General features: G+C 35.3%; 1 protein-coding gene across 8 annotated transcripts in view; it reads left to right on the forward strand.

Moving 5' to 3' along the window:
* HDAC9 (histone deacetylase 9) overlaps window positions 1–19470 on the forward strand; it is a 298491-nt gene that overhangs the window by 120193 nt on the left and 158828 nt on the right. For all 8 annotated transcript variants that reach the window (XM_015589423.1, XM_015589424.2, XM_025046886.1 and 5 more), the window contains 4 exons: window positions 3059–3174; window positions 12616–12738; window positions 15516–15726; window positions 16149–16366. In XM_015589423.1, the coding sequence (XP_015444909.1) occupies window positions 3059–3174; window positions 12616–12738; window positions 15516–15726; window positions 16149–16366 (668 nt within the window). The remainder of the gene's footprint in view (window positions 1–3058; window positions 3175–12615; window positions 12739–15515; window positions 15727–16148; window positions 16367–19470) is intronic.

Consider the following 19470-nt stretch of genomic DNA (forward strand, 5'->3'; position numbering starts at 1 on the left):
GAGTTATAGACGTTTTTTGCAAGAAACATATTCGTATGTAAGTAAAAATCTTAAGTAAGGTTTCATAACAGAGATTCTTGGTGGAGGTGGAAAGTTGGGGAACGAATCTGTTTTAATGAATGAAAAGGATAATATACATATTATTTGTCTAATATAAATAGATATAGTTGATTTTTCTAATTGGAGCAAGGAAGCTCCCTCATAATAGAAAAACTTGAAGTAAATAGAAAACCATATACATTGCCTTTTTTTTTTTTTTGCTTTAAAATCTCATTATCTAAGGTCATATTTATTTATCCCAATTTTCTTTTGTTTTATTATTAATCTCTTTTCTTGATCATAACTTTTTCTCCACAGTTATATTTTCTTTCTTACCAAATTGCAGTAGAATTTAGCTCAATACATATCTGAGTAATGATTAATTCTCATTTATAAAGGTTATGATTTGCTGGAGTTTTATTCGTTTCTCTACTTTTGAAATATCATGTTTTCCTCTTCCTAATTTTGTGAGATAATGACTCCCCATTTCATCTGAGGAAATAATGTATATATAGCAAGAGAGGCTTGTGCATTTAATAGATGCACACTTCTAGTCAGTGAGCTGGGATTTGTGGGGATTTGGTAGATATTTTTAAATGGTTGGATACACTTATTCTAAATGTCTTTAGAGGATGTAAACTACCAGACATACAGCTTTCTTCACCTACCTTCGTCCTTTCTCTGCCAGCTTTCATGTAATTTGAATGAGCTCTGTTTGGATCTTAATACTGATGATTTTTGCAATCTAGTCAGAGACCATCGTAGGATCATAGCAGTTAAATTACTATTGCTTTTCTTCTCTCACCTCTATATCTCTCTTCCCCATTTCAGAGGTTTAATGTCTGCTTTTGTCAAACCCATGCCACCTCTCTCCTACCAATAGTTGTCATGGGAACCACTGGCCATCTTCCTCTTTTTCAAATTTGAAAGGTTTCTGCCCCTCTCCCTACCATGTTATTTTAAAATTCTAAGCCTTGGGGCATCCCTGTGCCTTCAGTGTGTTCTCTTCCACTCCCCGCTTCTCCATTGCCATGTCATAAACCACTCTTATTCAAGCCCCAGTTGCAATAGCATTTCTTTTCTGAGATTTTCTCAGTGTTCTCAGAAAATCAGCTGCTACCTCCCTTTCCAGACTTTTTCCAGTGTTATGTTGAAGAATCCTGTTACAGTATTTATTGACTTGAATTCTAGTGCTTATCACAGAGATTTCTACATAGGGAAATATGTCTGAATATCACATAAAATAATGAAAATAGTATGTTTTTAAATCGACAAGACAGAATGTTTAAGATAAGCATTTTTTCATTCTTATTTTTTTAAGATGGAAATGAAACATTAATGAGAAATCAGTACTTAGTCATACAAAAAAGACAAGAATTAGGAGTCTAGGGGGAATGGAAGGCCCTAGAAGAATTTTTTTAAATGTGTATTCTCATCATTAAAAGAAAAGTAACCAAGAAAGAGGCAAAGATAAAAGCAGATTAATCAAAATACATGCAGGATCTATAGACAGAAAAATAGTGAGAAGATGCTTTTAAGAATTTTATGATACCAATGACTTGATGAAATCCCACAGCTAGTGGGTGGCAGGATCAAAATTCTGACACCAATCCCATGTTCTTGCCATTGGCATGGCACTTCTGAGTAGGGAAATATTTATAGTAGAAAGTTGAAACTTATAGGTGTTCTAGGGGAGGGAACTATTGCCTGCAGATTGGGAGTTCCCATTCACTGGAGAACAGATGATACATGAGCCAGGCTTTGAGCTTAGAAGTGGGATGGGACCTGAAATGGAAGAGGTGGAAAATGGAAAAGGAAGAGGTGGATAAAAAAGCATAAAATGGGGAAATGGCACTTATGGAGAATAGGTGATTTAAATCTGTGCAAAACACAGAAAGGGCAATAAATAGTTGGAAATCGTGTTAGGCTCCATGTTGAAGGAGAAGAATGGAACCGAAATCTTTAAAGTGGAGTACTAATATTAGGGAGCCCTAAAATGGAGTTTGGAGTTCATTAGGGCAGTCAGACTTACACCCACCTGCACTCAGATGAGGTTTGGACTCTTGGACTTTCGTGTCACCCTAGAAATACATCCTGGACTTGCCCCTTATCTCAGAGTTTCATCACCTGGACCTGTCCAAATCCTTCTGAACCAACCATCACACCATGTTAAGAAGCCAATGGGAAAAGTTTCTTTTATTTCAGCTTGTGGTTTTTGCCTTTATAAGCTCTGGCAATCTTTGTTTTCTCCAGAGCACAGTTTAGGTCTTCTCTGGAATCCATATCGCCCAGATTTGAATTTTTTTAGATTCCAAATAAACTTTAAAACTGTTTTACAGCATCAGATCTTTATTGGTCAACAGGAACGTGGTGAAATTTGTCTCACTATGATCCATCTTCTTGGCAACAGTTTAAAGCGTAGTTTTGAGAGAGTACTGTAGCAACTCAGAAATATTAGGAGACTTTTGCTATAGTCTACGAAAGAATACTGAGGTTGAGGACTTAAACTGAAATAATTGTAGTCAGAAGTAAATGTGAGATAATGTAAAGAACAAAATGAAATGACCTAGTACCTAATTAGATTTTGGGTAAAGAAGGAAGTGAGAATGACTCTAAGGATAGTGACAAATAGAGATAAGCAGGGCACTTTTAATACTGGCAAACAGTGAATTTGATACACATGTAAAAGGAAATTGAAAATATCCAGAATTCCAAAGAGATTCAGGCTGGCATTTATGAGAGGTATAGGGCAGAAATATAACTTTCATGAGCATATTCTGCCTAAAGATGATAGTTGATGTCACAATATTGAATGAAGGGAAAGAAAAAAGGGATAAGGCCACAAACTTAGGTGAAATGTTTCTAAAATGTTCACATTTCTTTTTATTTAGTGAAATGGCATTTGTCATTCAGTTAGGAGGTAAAAACAGTGTTCAATGCTGTATATTATTTAGATTGTAATAAAGTTCACCTTTGGATGTTTTTCATGAATATATTTGTACTTCACAATATTTTTCAGAATCCTCAGTCAGTAGCAGTTCTCCAGGGTCTGGTCCCAGTTCACCAAACAATGGGCCTACTGGAAATGTTACTGAAAATGAGACTTCGGTTTTGCCACCTACTCCTCATGCTGAGGTAAGACTAATTATTTTGGTTCTTTTAAAAATCAGATCCTCCTCAATTAATTTTCTAACACAAAGTGATATTTCTGAATTTGAAGTTTAAAGCCACCTGTTCTTAGTTATTTTTCTTGTAGGTTGATAATGAGTGGAATTGAGTAAACTTGATCTTATTTACAAGTTTGGATGATAATTGGATTTGAAAATATTGAAATATAATACAAAAAAAAAAACCCACTTTTAGTGATGCTGAGTACACACTGACCAGAAGTCATGCAACTCAGTAGTCTTTCTGCTTGGTTCTTGATTAATCCAATGGGAGTAGACCCATCAGTATGTAAAAACAATCTCATGCAAACCTTACAGAAGAACAATGGAGCAAGGTAGGTTTTGTCCATTTGACCTTAAGTATCATGAAAAAATAATAATGATTGGAGTATTATAGTTGAGGAACATAGTGCTCCACTAAGCAAACATTTATTGAGGACTTACTATGTGCCAGTTATTTTGCCTGGCAATGGGGATATAAAGATGAATAAGATAGGGACTTTGTCCTTAAAGAATGAAATATTAAAGGAAATTGGTCTAAAGTAACACGTGATAATTTTTTCTGATTGTATGCAGTCAACTTAATAACATTTGTTTTTGAATACATGATTTATTGAAACCAGTGATATAAGAATAGAGGAAAGTAAATTAAGAGTCAGCAAGAATTTGTCTATCTAGTTTCCGTATTAGGGTAAGCAAAGGCAACAGACTGGAAATAGCCTCTCCTATGGAATCAGCTGTTTTGAAGTCACCATCAATTGACTGAAATTTTCAGTTTTATTTTTCTGTCATTATAATGCCTTCCAATCATTCAGGGAAAGCTTGTGCAATAACTTCTCATTTGTAATGGTGACATGCTTTTCCCCTTATTTTAAAGAGTCATGGTACTTTGGGACTGAAAGAGACTGATCAAATTTCTGATTCTTGGATCACTTGTATAGCTTTCCTGATATGTAATTTGTATAGCTATCACTTGTATAGCTTTCCTGATATGTAATTTTCCTATATGTAATATGTAATCAAACTTCTTCTAGAACTCTTCTGCTTAACAAGGAACTCACTTCACTATCTCCTGAGGAAACTCAGTTGATTTGAGACAGGGAGCTTGACTGATAGAAATGTTTCCTGTACCTTATGCCACAATCAATGTCTCTATAATTTCATACACACACACTCACATACACATATGCACACACATTAATAATAAATTATTTATAGATCATAAAATTATCAGGCCAAAATATAATCGAAAGCAGAAACCCGGAGGTTATCCTTGATAAGCAAAGGACTGAAGGCAATTAAGTCACTTTTGCTCTGCCAACTTTTAGTTACTTGAGTTTTTAGTTTTGGTTTTCAGAGCCTCACGGATCTCAGGAGATAGAAGGCAAAGCAGAGTACTGACCAAAAAGGATAATTTAATAGGAGACTCTCCAAATCTTATGCTGGGATCCCAAGGGCCCATATCTATGGTACATTGACATTTCGCTCCCCTACACCCGCAGAGGTGTCTTGGTGCTGACCAAAGCAAGGCAGAATCTCTCTGAGAAGTTGTAACCAGAAGCTAGTCCTTGCGTGGAGTTGTAGTCCAAATTTATGTAACCTCAAACCTTTATTTGGTTTAAAGTGCCCCATATTTGTAGTTCTCCTAGGGTTCTGGGAAAAGCAAATATAAATTCTGTATAGGGGAATACACCTTCATTCTAGATTTCAAAGAGTTCCCTCAATTTTTCAAGAAAGATGAGCAGAATAGATAGATGCCATCTTCCTTATAACCATCTTTCAGCTATTTGAAGAATACCAAGTCAGGGCTCTACATTATCTCTAGATTCTTCCTCTGTTTCTTTTTCCTTCTATACTGTTGTCTCTTTTTCTCTTTCTCATTATGCTTTCTAAAACACAATACCTGATGGAATAAATACTTCACATATATTTGTTGCCGTAGATGTAAGCGAGATTCTTGGACTATTGTTTATAGGTATTGTATTTCTATTAGTGCAATTATGTCTCCATGTTGATAGTTTTATGTGACTCTGTAGGCAATTTCCCGGAAAAGAACAACTTGATCACAAATATTTCTTAAACACTTTAGATTTCCATTTCTCAGTTTGAAGAGTGTGACTCTCAGTAACAGCAGAAACACTAATTGGCTCTGGATGAATTTTATACACTTGGAAAATGGAAATAACACACTAAACTATATTCAACAACATGTATGATTCTTAGAAATTCATTGTTGATGCAAAAAGCATGATAGTATGTTGTAGGTTCAGAAACAGCAGCACAGTATTTTGATAGGGAAAAAATGTAGTATAAGTAGATTTTAAAAAGGCAAAAGAGTAACACAAAATTTAGCACGGAGTTACCTCTCAGGAGAGAGGAAGTGGGAAGGTGACATGGTTTGTTACTAAAGAGGATGATACATATTTCATTTATTATAAATACATATGTATATACACATACAGTACTTAGTACAACATAAAGGAACAACCAAGAAATATATATTCGCAATATTGGAAATAAATGGAAACTGAGATTTTCTCTTTACTTTAAGCTTTTTATGATCCGTTAAATTAAATTCAGTGCCTCAGATTGTGTCTTTAAAGACTCTATCTGAAAATATTTTCAAATTTCAAAATATATATAATGAAGAATGTCAATTAAAGGGATTTGCTTATATTGTTTTAATCTATTTTATATCCCTAAAAGCTTTACTGTCACAAATATATGTTTGGATGCCCTAGCTTTTCAGTTAATTGTTGAACATATTCTGTCACTACAAATCTTTCCTTCCACCCCACCATTAAAAAAAAAAGAAAAAACAAAAAAACAGAAGGAAATGTGATTTAATGGAGTTTGAAAGAGTAGAGGTATTTCTTCAGGTCAATGACAGGACATTCACCTCCAAAGCTGGAAAGACTAGTTCAAAAGCAAGCAGTGACTTAGCTCATAATGAATTAATTGTGTGCCTGAACTATGATCCAAAAGGCCAGGTGGGCAGACCTTTATGCACTGATGGGTAGCCTCTCCATGGCCCAGAACAAAAAATTCAGCCCTGATGGCTAACATGTGGTTTTCTGCTGCATTGCATTTACAGAGGTCTGCAGTTTAATTCATACTGGAGAGAGGAGGAGACAGCAGAAGTCAGACTAAAACTGCCAGCAAATTCATATCCTCGTTTTGTAACATTAAGTGCTTCCACTTAAACTAAAGAAAAGAGGGAAAAAAATATTTTTAGTCAATTCTTGATTAACAATCATTTTGAATTGAGTATGATTTTTATAGATATCTTCTAAAGATTAATAATAGCGTCTGATTTGATATCAGTAAATACTTTGGGGGGTATGAAAATTTTACATCATTAACTACACTTTCAAAAACCAAATTAGTAGCATAGTTCACCATTTGTAAAATGGGTTAATTCTACCATCTTTGCTTAACTAACACAGATGAGTTTTCATTTTAAAACAGTATGACAGTATACGTTTGAATGAATTCTTTATTCTGTGACTTACAAGTAGAAAAGCACATCACCTAATTCTTTCAGAGCCCTTGTAAATGAATGGGATTCTACACTCTTCTGCTACACAGGAAATAGGAAAGTAAGGCTGACTCTTAGGCTGATCTTGAGGCTTAGGTGAAAAGAAAATTTCCTATCTTGTAATTCCCAAGTCCTGCATAATTTAGATAGAGATTAAGGCATTAGTAGGAGGAAAATTTCCTTATAAGTACAGGTTAAGGAAATAGCACAGTGAATTCAAATGTGTGGGTCCTCCATTCAGAAGCCTCCACAGGGAACTGGCTCCAAAACCAACTACTTTGTTCATTGGTTAAGTCGTTAAACTTGTCCTGAACCTCAGATTGCTTATCTAGAGGAAGGTGGTAATGCTGACCCGGACAGCCTGTTGTGAGGAAGCGTGTTTGTAAGGCAGACGGTAAATTGCAAGTGCAAGCAAGTTCATTTTTTGTTGTTGTTGTCAATACTGACTCCCTAATAAGGAAAACTCATTAGCATTTTTGTCTTCGAGCCAGCAAATCTTATGTGAGAGTGAGTCTCCATCTGCTCTGACCACTTCTGTTCCATTTCTTCTATTTCTTACGTATATGTTCAGTCTCGAACTCAGATTGTTGGAGCTACTTGCTTTCCTCCTTTGTAAACTTGGTTGGGGAGCTGAAACCTCAGGAGTATCTATTTCCAACTCCAGTCAGAGATGTCTTCACCTATCTAGTTACTTTATTGTTGATACTGTGGGCTTTGTGGGTTCGAATATGTTTCCATGAATATCAACACCATTATTTTAGATTCAGTAGATTTATTTGATAGCTATTTTAACAGTAGCCAAGCAGCTGGTTTATTTCGAGTTGAAAATTAGTGGCTGGCTCTGGTGTGCTTTTTTTTAAATAATTTTTCCAGCAGATACAAACAATTTTTAAAAAGGATTCTAATAATAAGGTTAGGTCCTCTTAAATCATCTGAAATGTCACTGTTTTACCCCAGTCTCACATGACTCATCTGCCTATTGTTTCATAATAGTTGTTGTGACATTTGTTATAAATGTTATGCTCCTTTCTGAGGGGGTGTATGGTTATGGTTTTAGATGGCAGCAAATAAAACGCTTTCCCCACCCTGGGGGAAAGGAGGTTGCTATGACAAAAGAATCATTTACTAGGAATAACATGAGTCAATATAGTAAAGCAAGACCTTTAACAAAACATCAGTGCCTTTTAAATGAAAAAGAAGCCTTGTCAAATAAATTTTTTGCCTCCAAACCATTTTATAGTAAAATAATCTTGGGTTATGCATTTTTTACTTTGTACTCATGAATTTTAGTGGGTATAAATGGCATGGTGTTTTAAAACTTATTCCATTTCTTATTTTTATCACTAAGTATGTGCTTTTAGATGCTATCATGTCATTATGATGCATATAACAAACAGTTTGCTTTTAATCACCATAACAATCTATGGTGAGAACTGTTCCATTTTACCTATCCATTTTCTAGTGGGTGACTCGGTTGCCTCAATTTTTCAATATATACAGAAAGACATCACCCTACAAACTTAGTCAGAGAATTTCTTGAAGGTATAGTTCCCTGCAGAAGAATTGGTGAGTCATGGTGTTGTGGGGAGGAACAAACTTTCTTCTACCCTCAAGGTTCTTCTCGCTGGTCTAATAATCAAATAGACCTGAGACTGATTAGCAAGAGAAAATAAACAAATTTAATACATACGTATGTATGGGAACCCCATATACATAAAAGTCAGAAACCCCACATGCAAGGAGGTTCAGAGATAAAAAGGGACCATGGGTATGTAAGGTATCCTGAGCTAGGGATGAGGTAATGCACCTTGGGACATCAAAGGGTCATTGCAGGATGATCACAAGAGCAGATACTTAGTAAATAGAAGTTTGTCTGCCCTATAGGTCTGTCAAAACATGTTATCTCAGATAATTTATTATGGGCAAGACCCCTAATTCAAGTTCTTCTAGGTACTTAAGGGAGGGGCAGAAGCATCTCTTGAGCCTTAGGCTAAACTTGCCTTTCGCTCAAAACAATCTGTTTACCACAGAGGCATAGCTTATAGTGATTCATTCTGAACCCTCACAGTATGTAGTGTAATTATTTTGTTTATAGTGCTGAGTCGTTCACCAGAATAGTTATACCAGTCTACAGTTCCACCAGCAATTTGTGATGGTTTTTACCATTCTAAATCCCTGTAACATTTGCCATTGCCATTTTTCTAATTTTTGTCGGTGTCCATTGTGTACAGCATTCTGAATATTTTGATTGAAACTAATAACTTTTTTATTTCTATAGCAAAATAAATAGCTCTATTGAAAGACATATAATTTTTCAGTTTATGTGTATTTTATTCATTAAATTGCAGATGTTATCCATAAGATAGGCTTCCAATTGCTAGGATGGTGAGAAAAGTAATTATAATGTGAAAGTCATTACTAAAATATGAGTAGGCTGCTCCTGCCCCAACACCTGGCTCAGTCATATTCCTCTTCCCAACATCATGCTCTTTTTGGTGAAATGGTAATTACCCATCAAAGCCTGGTTTAAAATTGACACCCTGCTCTGCGCCATTGAAGTGTTTTAACCCTACTATAATTATAGCAATGATTATACATCATTACAATTAGTTCTCTACTTTTCTGTGCACCTGAATAACATGCAAACTTGGGTGGTATAGGACATCTTTGTACACCTAACACTGTTAATCTAACTTAATTGTTATTCATTCATTGTTCTGTGAATGTCAAGTGATATCCATTTATACATTTAATATTTCCATTTGATCTAATGAACAGCAACAGTTTCTGGTTCTGAAAATTTTTTAAATTAAAACCATCTTCCCCATGTTTTAAGATGTGAAATGTTGGCATCTCAGCACAGCACTAAGTTTAGGGCTGGATCAGTTTCAAAACTGCTTCCTGGAAAAATCCCAGTTTTGTGTGAAAATACACGTGAGTTCACTACAATGCTAAGGTGGGGTCACCTGCCAGCCTTGCAAGAATACTAGTCAGGACTCTTCATTGTCTGAGCAAAATGCTACCTCTCGCCACCTGTTTCTTTGGCTTTCAACTCTGTCAGCAGTCTTTTAAGCAGTGTAGAATACAGCTCCAGATTCTTATTAAGAAACTTTAACCTGGAACTGATAGACTGCTCCCATCAAAAAGCCAAATTGAGGAATGTTATAGTCAAAGAAGATAATTTGAGAGAAATAGTTTTTTCAGGTCTTTTTAAGTCATTTGTGAGTCTAGGCATTGGAAGACTATATAAATGCTGTGCCAGTTTATCTGTAATCAAAAGAAATAAACTAAGCAACACCCTAATCCCTCAAGTTCTATGATATGATACTGTACCAGTTAGTCTCTGTGGGAAGAACTCACTATACCTAGTGAACTAGGTGGATTCAGGACTTTCCTTGCTTCCTTAGAGTTTGACTTCACGACTTAAGATCCTCACATCTACAGTATCACCACAACCTCTACTTCCTTCTCATGACCAGGTCAGCTAGCTCCCAGTGGTATATACTTTGATACTTTTCTATAAACCTCAGGACCTACTTCTCTAAAGCTTCCCCCTTCTCCAAACTACTTTTTTAAAGGTTCCCTTATCCTTCAATAATGGCTGCAGAGTGGTGTGTAGCTTCTGCAGGAGGGCCTGACAACAGATCGTAAAGCCTTGATCAGTTTAAAAGTTTTATTGCTGATCCCGCTAGGAACCAGAATTGGGGAAATGACTCAGTTTCTTCATCCGTGACATGAGCATAATGATAGCCGGAAGGTGCCTATGAGGAATAGGTTACCATCCAAAAAATCCCTAGCACAGGGCTTGGCACATGGTAGGTGCAGAAAATCAATACTCTGTCATAGGGAATGGAGCCACTTAGTTTTGATATGAAACTACAGGGGTCTGAAATCCCATAATGACAGTATTCCCAAATTCCTTCACTTTAGTCAAAGCCTGTGTGAGCACCCAGTGTGCTGCTGCCAATATCACCTCTGAGAAGAAACCTTTTTCTCATTTTAGTAGAGGTTTACTTCCTGTGAGAAGGTGGGAGAGTATCACAGAAGCTCTCTCTGGGAAACAAAGATAACCTCTTGAGTAAAGTCTGTGACATCTTTTGCTATCATTCCCACGGTGCTCTGAGAAGCAGATGCAACCTTAAATGAATGTTATACATCATTTAAAGTGCATATTTTCCCACATTTTTTCCTCTTCTGTGAATACAGATAAGCAAATGAAATATCTCTTTGTTATGTTACCAGTTGCTGCCAATAAGCTAGTTAAAAAAATTTATTTCCTTGTACATTCTTTTTGTTCTTGTTCTGGTATTCTGTACTTAAAATTTATGTTAAAAGTATATCAGTGTGAACAGAATAGTAGCTTACCTTCTTAATTAGAGCAAGTATGCAACTGTTGCCGATAGCCCCTAAAATAAAATTGCAATCTCATTCATTGCACTGATAAAATCTTTTGCAACAATCTTCATGCTATGGCGTTTTGACATCTTTGTAAAGGGTTGCATATAAAGTCAACATAATATTAAAAGTTTCTGTAATTTTTTTTTATTTTCATGTACAAATATCTGACTTGCTCTTTAGAGGAAAAAAAAAAAACAACAACAAAATCCGAGTTAGCTTTTGGAATTCCAAGTTGCAATGAGAGAAATCCACGTTTAACCTTCTGCTTTTATTATGTTAAGGCTACAACCCATCTCCAAACAAACGTATGACTGAGGTGATGTTTTGGGATAACATCCTGTGTTTTGGTGGCACATCACTCTTCAGTGACACTCTGAGGTTGCATTGTATTAGCCCATGATATTTTCTCCAGTTAATTGATATCCCAGGTTTGTCCAGGGAAAATCTACAGCTCCCCCAAACATGCTTGACAAGTTATTATATTTACTTTAGTCAAAGCCCGTGTGTGCAATATCCCTCTTGGAGGTGGTCTATTATTGGAGTCCCATATGCTTTTTGTTTGGGAAGAAAGCAGTCACTATGTCATACTGTTACATGGAGTATTCTTTTTCAGGGATGTTGTTCCCTTGGGAACCATATCAGGCCAGAGTTCCTTAGTCTAATAAGACCTTTGTAACTCTTATTGTATAAGAGTTCTGGGAGGGAAGCAAGAATTAAACAGAAAATGTAATTCAAGCAACCATATTAGGCCACATGTGGGAAAACATGACTCAGAATTGGATTTTAAAAAAAGTATTTGTTGTAAAAAGGACTGTGTTGCCAAAATGTTCACAGTATTTCAGTGTAAATGAAAGCTATTGTGGCACAGGAAACTTATAACACTTTAACATTTACTTTTGTTTCTGAATATGAATGTTCTTAAAAAAACAGTTATCCGTTCATAAATTTTATATTAAAAAGATATGATTTATTATACAAATCCTATACAGTGATATTTAATCTAAAATTTCCTTGTGTGAGTTTCCCATCAGTAAAATGATGTTTAATCCATACGAAGATAATGATCACAATAACATTATATACATATTTTATCACTCACTAATGCCAAAGAGTATATATACTCATAAGAATTACTCCATTTAATCATACTTTACCAGTTGATGACAGGCACACTGATTTTGGTCCATAATGCTAGAATTTTTAAAAATGAATTTTTCAAAATGAATAATATGGAAGCCCTGTTTTCAGATTTTATAATTATGTCTGATGAAGAAAATTTTGATACAATTTTTACATATAACTTCGGGATACAGAAATCATAAAATAAATGATTAAAATAGTTAAAAATATTTTGACTGATTATGATAATATAAAACCTGTTGTCTGAAATGTGAACATTTCACAGCAAAATTTGTGATATTATAATATTTTGAGACTCCCCTTTCATTTTTTTCTTTTTTCTTTTTGTTACAGCAGATGGTTTCACAGCAGCGCATTCTAATTCACGAAGATTCCATGAACCTGCTAAGTCTTTATACCTCTCCCTCTTTACCCAATATTACTTTGGGACTTCCAGCAGTGCCAACCCAGCTCAATGTAAGTATTTACACAGCAGCAGCCTAAATAGTCCAAGCGATATTTTTACAGGGGAACTCTTTTTCGTTTCTTGTATATTTAGACTTCAGGAAAACTTGGGAGAGTACACTCTCCTTCACTGTTTACTGAGTTGCTCAAAGATATTAATTTCAAATTAAAGAGTTACACTAGTTCACATAATAATATATGAAAAGAACATTGAAGTAATGATTCATAGCATGTTAAAAAGAAAGCACTTTCCAGATATTTTATTAGCTCCACACAAGCATCCCATGAAACAGAGATTATAAGCCACATTTTTAAAAAAGAAGCAGAGAGTAAGGAATGTTTAAAAGTCCAGGATCACCGAGCCAGTAAGTAGCAGACATAGAACTCAACCCAGGCCGGTGCTGAGAGGTGTAGCTTCTATCTAAAGCACAGCAGCATATGTTTATAGAATTTATTTTGTGAATGACTTTATTCTGGGAATTTAAGTTACTGACTCTGTGGTTACTGAAGAATACGTATCTGGAAAATCTCTCTAAGAACAATATTAAACTCTTCCCAGGAGATTCAAAGTGAATCAATTACTTTAAAAGTCCTGACAACTGAAATAGGATATTTTGGAGGTAATTGTCCTGCTAGCAGAAGATAGCAATAATTATTTTATACATGTTCCCTAAAATAATATAAATTTTAGTCATTGTAAAAGATTTGTAAGCTTTACCCAGAATAACATCTCTGTGAGTCGTTAGTAAATTAAATTGTACTTATGTAAAGGTCATATGATACATTAGGTTTAAAGGGAAATTTGTCCTAACCCTGGGCACTAGTTTTATCAGTCTTTAGCAGCAAGTCTTCCACTTGTCAAATTCATATCTTTTACAATATGCCCACAATAGAAAATTATAAACAGTTGACCATATTGTGACTAATTTATTTTCAGAATATAAGACCTGTAAATGGTATGCTAATTTATGTACAAGCACACATAATAGTGAAAATTTTAAATGATAAATTTTATAATTGTGTTCAATACATATTATAAAATCAATCTAAGTGACATCTTATATATTTGATGTTTCTAATAGAGTAGAATGTTATCTTATGTGATACTATAATTTTATACCGGTGAGGAGAAAGCAAAATTCGAATGTTGTTTTATGTCTGGGGATTAAACAAGTAAAGCTTAAAAATACCAAATTCAAGAATGCCTTGAAAGTCCACATGAAGCATTTGTAAACAATTGATTTTCACAAAAAAAAAAAAAAAAAAAGGAATTAGGGGTGAAACTAAAGATAAAAATTTGTGGATGATATTTTCAAATCTTAACTTATTAAAAATTATTTTTATTCTGTTCCTATTTTTCCTTTCTGTTCTGATGATAAGCAAATCCTAACACAAAAACTTGTTATGACACATGAATAGGCATTTTATATCCACTCCTTTTTGCATGCTCTAAATCACTCCTGCCAGCTAACACAAACACACACCACTTTTAATGTGGTCAGGGAGAATTTTTTTCTCAAAGGACCAAGTACCAAAGCCAGACCATTTAATGTTTCTATGGTAAATACAATTTGGTACCGTTGGATGAGTAAACCAATGTGGTTTGGACTGAAGTTTCATTTTTCTTTGCTTCCATTTTGGTGTGGATGATGCCATCACAATTAATTTTTCAAGTTTAGCATTGCTTTGGCAAAGGGATGTCTAATATTCCATTTCCCCGCTGAGTAGTGGGAAATGCTAAGGAAAAGAAGCCAGGAGAAGAAATCATTTTTAGATTAAACATTGCATTGACTTGCTGTGTGACTAAGACAAACCATTTACCTCTTTGTCCTTTAATTTCTTCATCACTGGAAATTGCTTTGCTTCCCTCGTGCCCAGCAATTTTGAAAGATGAAGCATGAGTTTTGAAAAGAAACATGCCACATAATTTCGAGGTATTAGACTTCTGCTTTTGTAATACTAAAATGACCACCATTCATTAAATTCTTTGAATGGGATAATTCATTATTACTATTGATGATATAATTATTATTACCTTATTACTGTGTTATCATATATTTCAAGTTCTTAATAGCGTTTTTATTTGATGTAATTTCACTTGTAGTTTATTTTATTAAACAAAAGTGTCTGGAGTGTAATTTTCAATATTTCAAGATTTGGGGATCTGTTATGAATTAATATAAAATACATGTTTAAATCAAATTCCTGCATATTTTATATAACCTCACATTGAGTTATCTGAAGAATTGTTTTAAAAATTAAATATTGGAAATTTACAGTGCTGTGAACTTATTCGGGGACATGTAGAGAAAAGTGAACATTTCTTCTGTGTGAGACTCCAAAATTACAGGCCATTTTATCTCCAGCTTCTTAATCACTATGATATAGTCATTAGTTTAGCAGTTTGAATAAATTTTACTTTTTCAATATAGCTTTAACTTAAGCAGCATATTAAAATATTTCAGAAGCAAAGTTCCCAGTTATTAAGCCTGAGATTAACATCATTTGGAATGTTAAAAATCTTTTTATTAAGTTCAATACAATGATACCCAATACTAAACTGTCTCCAGTGCATCAACTCTATTTTTTTATCTTCTCCGTTAATTCAGTTTGTTTAAAAGACATACCTTTATTCATTTCCTCTACTCAGTTATTGGTAAGATGGTTTTTTTTGGGGGGGGGCAGGAAGGGGGGTAAACTGTAGAATAAAAAACTAACCTAATGATATACAGACCTAATGACCCACATGCATGAAAGAGGATTAACAGCTTTATTATTTCTTGACACAGGCTTCAAATTCACTCAAAGAAAAACAGAAGTGCGAACCCCAGACGCTCAGGCAAGGCGTTCCTCTGCCTGGGCAGTATGGGGCCAGCATCCCAGCGTCTTCCAGCCATCCCCATGTCACTTCAGAGGGAAAGCCCAACAGCAGCCACCAAGCTCTCCTGCAGCATTTATTACTGAAAGAACAAATGCGACAACAGAAGCTTCTCGTGGCTGGTAATTAATAAAGACACTATGTGTGAATCACTTGGGGGCTTTTATTTTATCAGTGATCTACTGTAATGTCTTTCTAACTCAAGACTCTAGTAAAGATTTACCGTATCATACATGGCTCTCTCAGATACCTAGTGCTAGAGGAAAGGCTATTATCGTTATTTATTCCTCTAGATCTTTGACCTGTTTAACCTTCATACATACTAGGGTCGACTACTGGTGAGTCATTGGTCAGATGCATGCCTATCCAATGCTTTGGCACTTCTACCTTTAACCTTTACTCCATCCAACCTATCCTTCTTCTGATGTTTGCCTGGTAGAATGACTACTTTTCATAAAATTTATCCGGTATATCTGTTTTATGTGGCTTCTTATTAAACAAAATTGTGCATGTGTGTGTGTGTGTGTGTTTGTATTTATTTCAGGTGGAGTTCCTTTACATCCTCAGTCTCCCTTGGCAACAAAAGAGAGAATTTCACCTGGCCTTAGAGGTACTCACAAATTACCTCGTCACAGACCCCTGAATCGAACCCAGTCTGCACCTTTGCCTCAGAGCACGTTGGCTCAGCTGGTCATTCAGCAGCAACACCAGCAATTCTTGGAGAAGCAGAAGCAATACCAGCAGCAGATCCACATGAACAAAGTAAGCCCCCACCCAAGTTGAAACGGCATAACCGCCAGTGTGGAAATAGGGCTTCTCTTGACTGAACCGAACATTCAAGAGAACGTTTGTATAGATCACAGTCAAAAGGAGTTTGCCATCCTAGCCCTGCTGTCAGGGCTCCAGGACACCACCACAATATTAGGATTTTCACCAGCACTTTCGTGGGATGTTTGTAGAAAAATTGAGATTCTAGATCAGCAAGGTCTTTTTATGACTGAGCCCCTATTTTAATACATAAGTACATACAGTCACATGTGTGCAGAGCCTCATTTCTCAGTATTGCAGAAAAGGCTCAAGGTGGGGTTGAATGTGGTGGATTGACATCTCAAAAAGTTTGCACAGGTGCTGGCAGATATGACAAAATTAGCCGACAAGGCATTTTTCAGCAACCTGGATGTACCCATGTTATATATTATAATTTAGTAAGCTCCACTTCATTCCAGTGTTTAACACAGTTTCTCAGAAACTTGTGGGAGTTTCTTTCTTTCTTTCTTTTTTTTTTTTTTAGCAGCCTTATTGTGGCTGAAATGGACAGGAATGTCTGTATCACACCACATCCTGAGAAGCGCTCCTGCCGAGGCAACCAGAAAGAAACATTGGTTACAATAGACCAATATCAATGCTTGACAGGCTGGTCAAGCATTTTCAATGAATTTGTAAGCAAAACTGGTCTGTACAGTTTTGCTTCTCTTCTCTGCTATGGTAGGCTTACAAAGCAGACTCTTCTCATTCCTGGAAAATGTTAAGTTCCAGAGTATCAAGATTCTATGTACTCTCTTTTGTTACTCTACCACCTACGAGTATCTTATAGAGGCAATATATTGAGAAATGATGTTCTGTTTACTGATAGATAGCTAAAAATTGGTTTAGTATTAAAATGTTTCATGGAATTGTGATATGAACAAAGCAAAACCTCATGGGCAAAGGTCTAATCGTCATTTGAATAGTAGTAGGAGAAGGGGGTCTTTATCATATGCTCACCTTATTGCAGGTAGGGCTAGAGTTTTTCTTTTCTCTTTGGCCTCCACCACATGAAGCTGAGCCACGAAGGAAGCATAGGCTGAAGATCACACTACTGAACAGAAGTTCTTCTAGTTCAGCCCTTTGATGCTTTCAGAGATGAGGTGGATGTGTGTGCCATTCGAGGTGGGTGAGGGGATGGCCGGCAGTGGCAGCTGCCTGTCCTGCCACATTTCTCTATACCGCAGACTATATTTCACTATACTCCAGACTCTATTTTTCATCAGATTAATGCCTATCTTATTGCTACAGCAGTTCTCTAAATTTATCAAATCACTTTGTATCAAATAAGTGTCATCATAGGAGAACCAACTTCCTTCTTGTATAATCACATAATACTTGTTGACTTGAATGTGACAGCATATGTTTGCTATGTTATGGTCCAGTTAGGTTTGTTTTGTAGTCTCTCAGCACAGCTCGAACCTGCCAGGTATTCTTGAAAAATCATCTAGTGTCGAGGGACAAAAACTGATGTGGAAGGAAAGATTAGGAATCCCTATCTTTTGCCTCATAACATTTTGATCTGGAATTAGGTTAGTTAGAGTCCTATGAATACCTTAGAGAATATTTTGGAATACATTTTTTATAACCTAGAAACCTAGAGTTGCCACTGTTTCAGACTCAAATGGTATGCGAGTATCAGAATCTTTATATTTTAGTATCACACTTACATTTTGACAGATGATGCTAAGCTCAGTCACCTGGAAGAAACTAAGATGAAACGCAGGCATTTGCATTTTAATAACAAGAAAGGCAAATCTTATCAGAGACCTTCTTTCATGTGGAGCTGATTCCTTGGAATCTGTTAAGAATTCTTCCTAAAATTAGAAACAAACCTATACTTTAGGTACATGTTTGTACAGTGGTTTGATTATTAAATCTTGTCTTAATTAGGCCAAATGAAGTCCAGAAAAACTTCAAAGTACAATGCTGATCTTTATATATTAACATCTCTCAGCTCGAGTGTTTAGGTTTCCAGTTGGCTTTTCTCCAAGCCTGTATTCCACATGTTTAATCAAGATGGCATATGCACATTGGGTATTCTCCAGATTTTGAAAGTATTCCACCTGTCCTCAATTGTATAAGAGAATAGAGAAGAATCTTATCGAGGAAACTATTAAACCTATGTCCTATTCTAAAGTACTCACAATAGAACCATCAAGAAACAAATTGTTACTCCTTCCTCGTGTGGTGATGAAAACATTTATTTCACATTAGGTGAGGGCCATAACTTAGATGTCAAAGCTACCAAGTTTCTGCATAATAATATATCTATGTGTACTATAACCATTTAGAGTGCCCACTAATGAGAAGTAACCACAGAGACTTTTACTTATGTCATTATTTTTCCTGTTATCTTGGATGAACCTATATTGGATCCATTCAAACTGGAGCCAAATAGCTGGCATCATAAAAATATAGTCTCTGCTCTTGAGACACTTAATATAGCAGGAAATATAGGTACACATGAAAACATAAGTGTGCAGATGACATACTTTAAAATATGTTTTCCTTTTTACTCCCTTTTTTTTTACTGCTTTTTTTTTTTCCCCGAGGAATTTAGGGAAGCAAAAAATGGAGTGTAAAGAAAGAAAAAATATGTAGGTTTATCTCTAAACTTACATCATATTAAATATGATTGGCCTTCCTGGTACAAAAATTTTAACGATATATTTGAATAGCTAATAATCTTTAGAAGAATTCAAAACAAAACTATACTTTTTAGAGCATAGTATATATAATCATTTACATATTAAAATTTGAAGACTTTCTCATGTCTCACTATAATTTGCATGCATTTATGAAAGCAGTCATCTGTGTTTGTTATAATATACAGTGTAAATATTAATCATACTAATTTACCTGCTTGTTGCCTGGTTAACAATGACATTTACGTGGGAAATCTATGTGTTATAAGAATTATTTGCCTCATATAATTATGGTGCAAGTACTCAATAGCTTAGCAGAAATATACCTGGGGTGTATAGTATATGTATTATACCTGTACAATGGAACAAGCAACAAAGGTGAGTAAAAATTCTGTCAGAATGATTTATCTCTGC

The sequence above is a fragment of the Pteropus alecto genome, unplaced genomic scaffold (assembly GCF_000325575.1).
Source record: "Pteropus alecto unplaced genomic scaffold, ASM32557v1 scaffold21, whole genome shotgun sequence".
NCBI classification, from domain to species: Eukaryota; Metazoa; Chordata; class Mammalia; order Chiroptera; family Pteropodidae; genus Pteropus; species Pteropus alecto.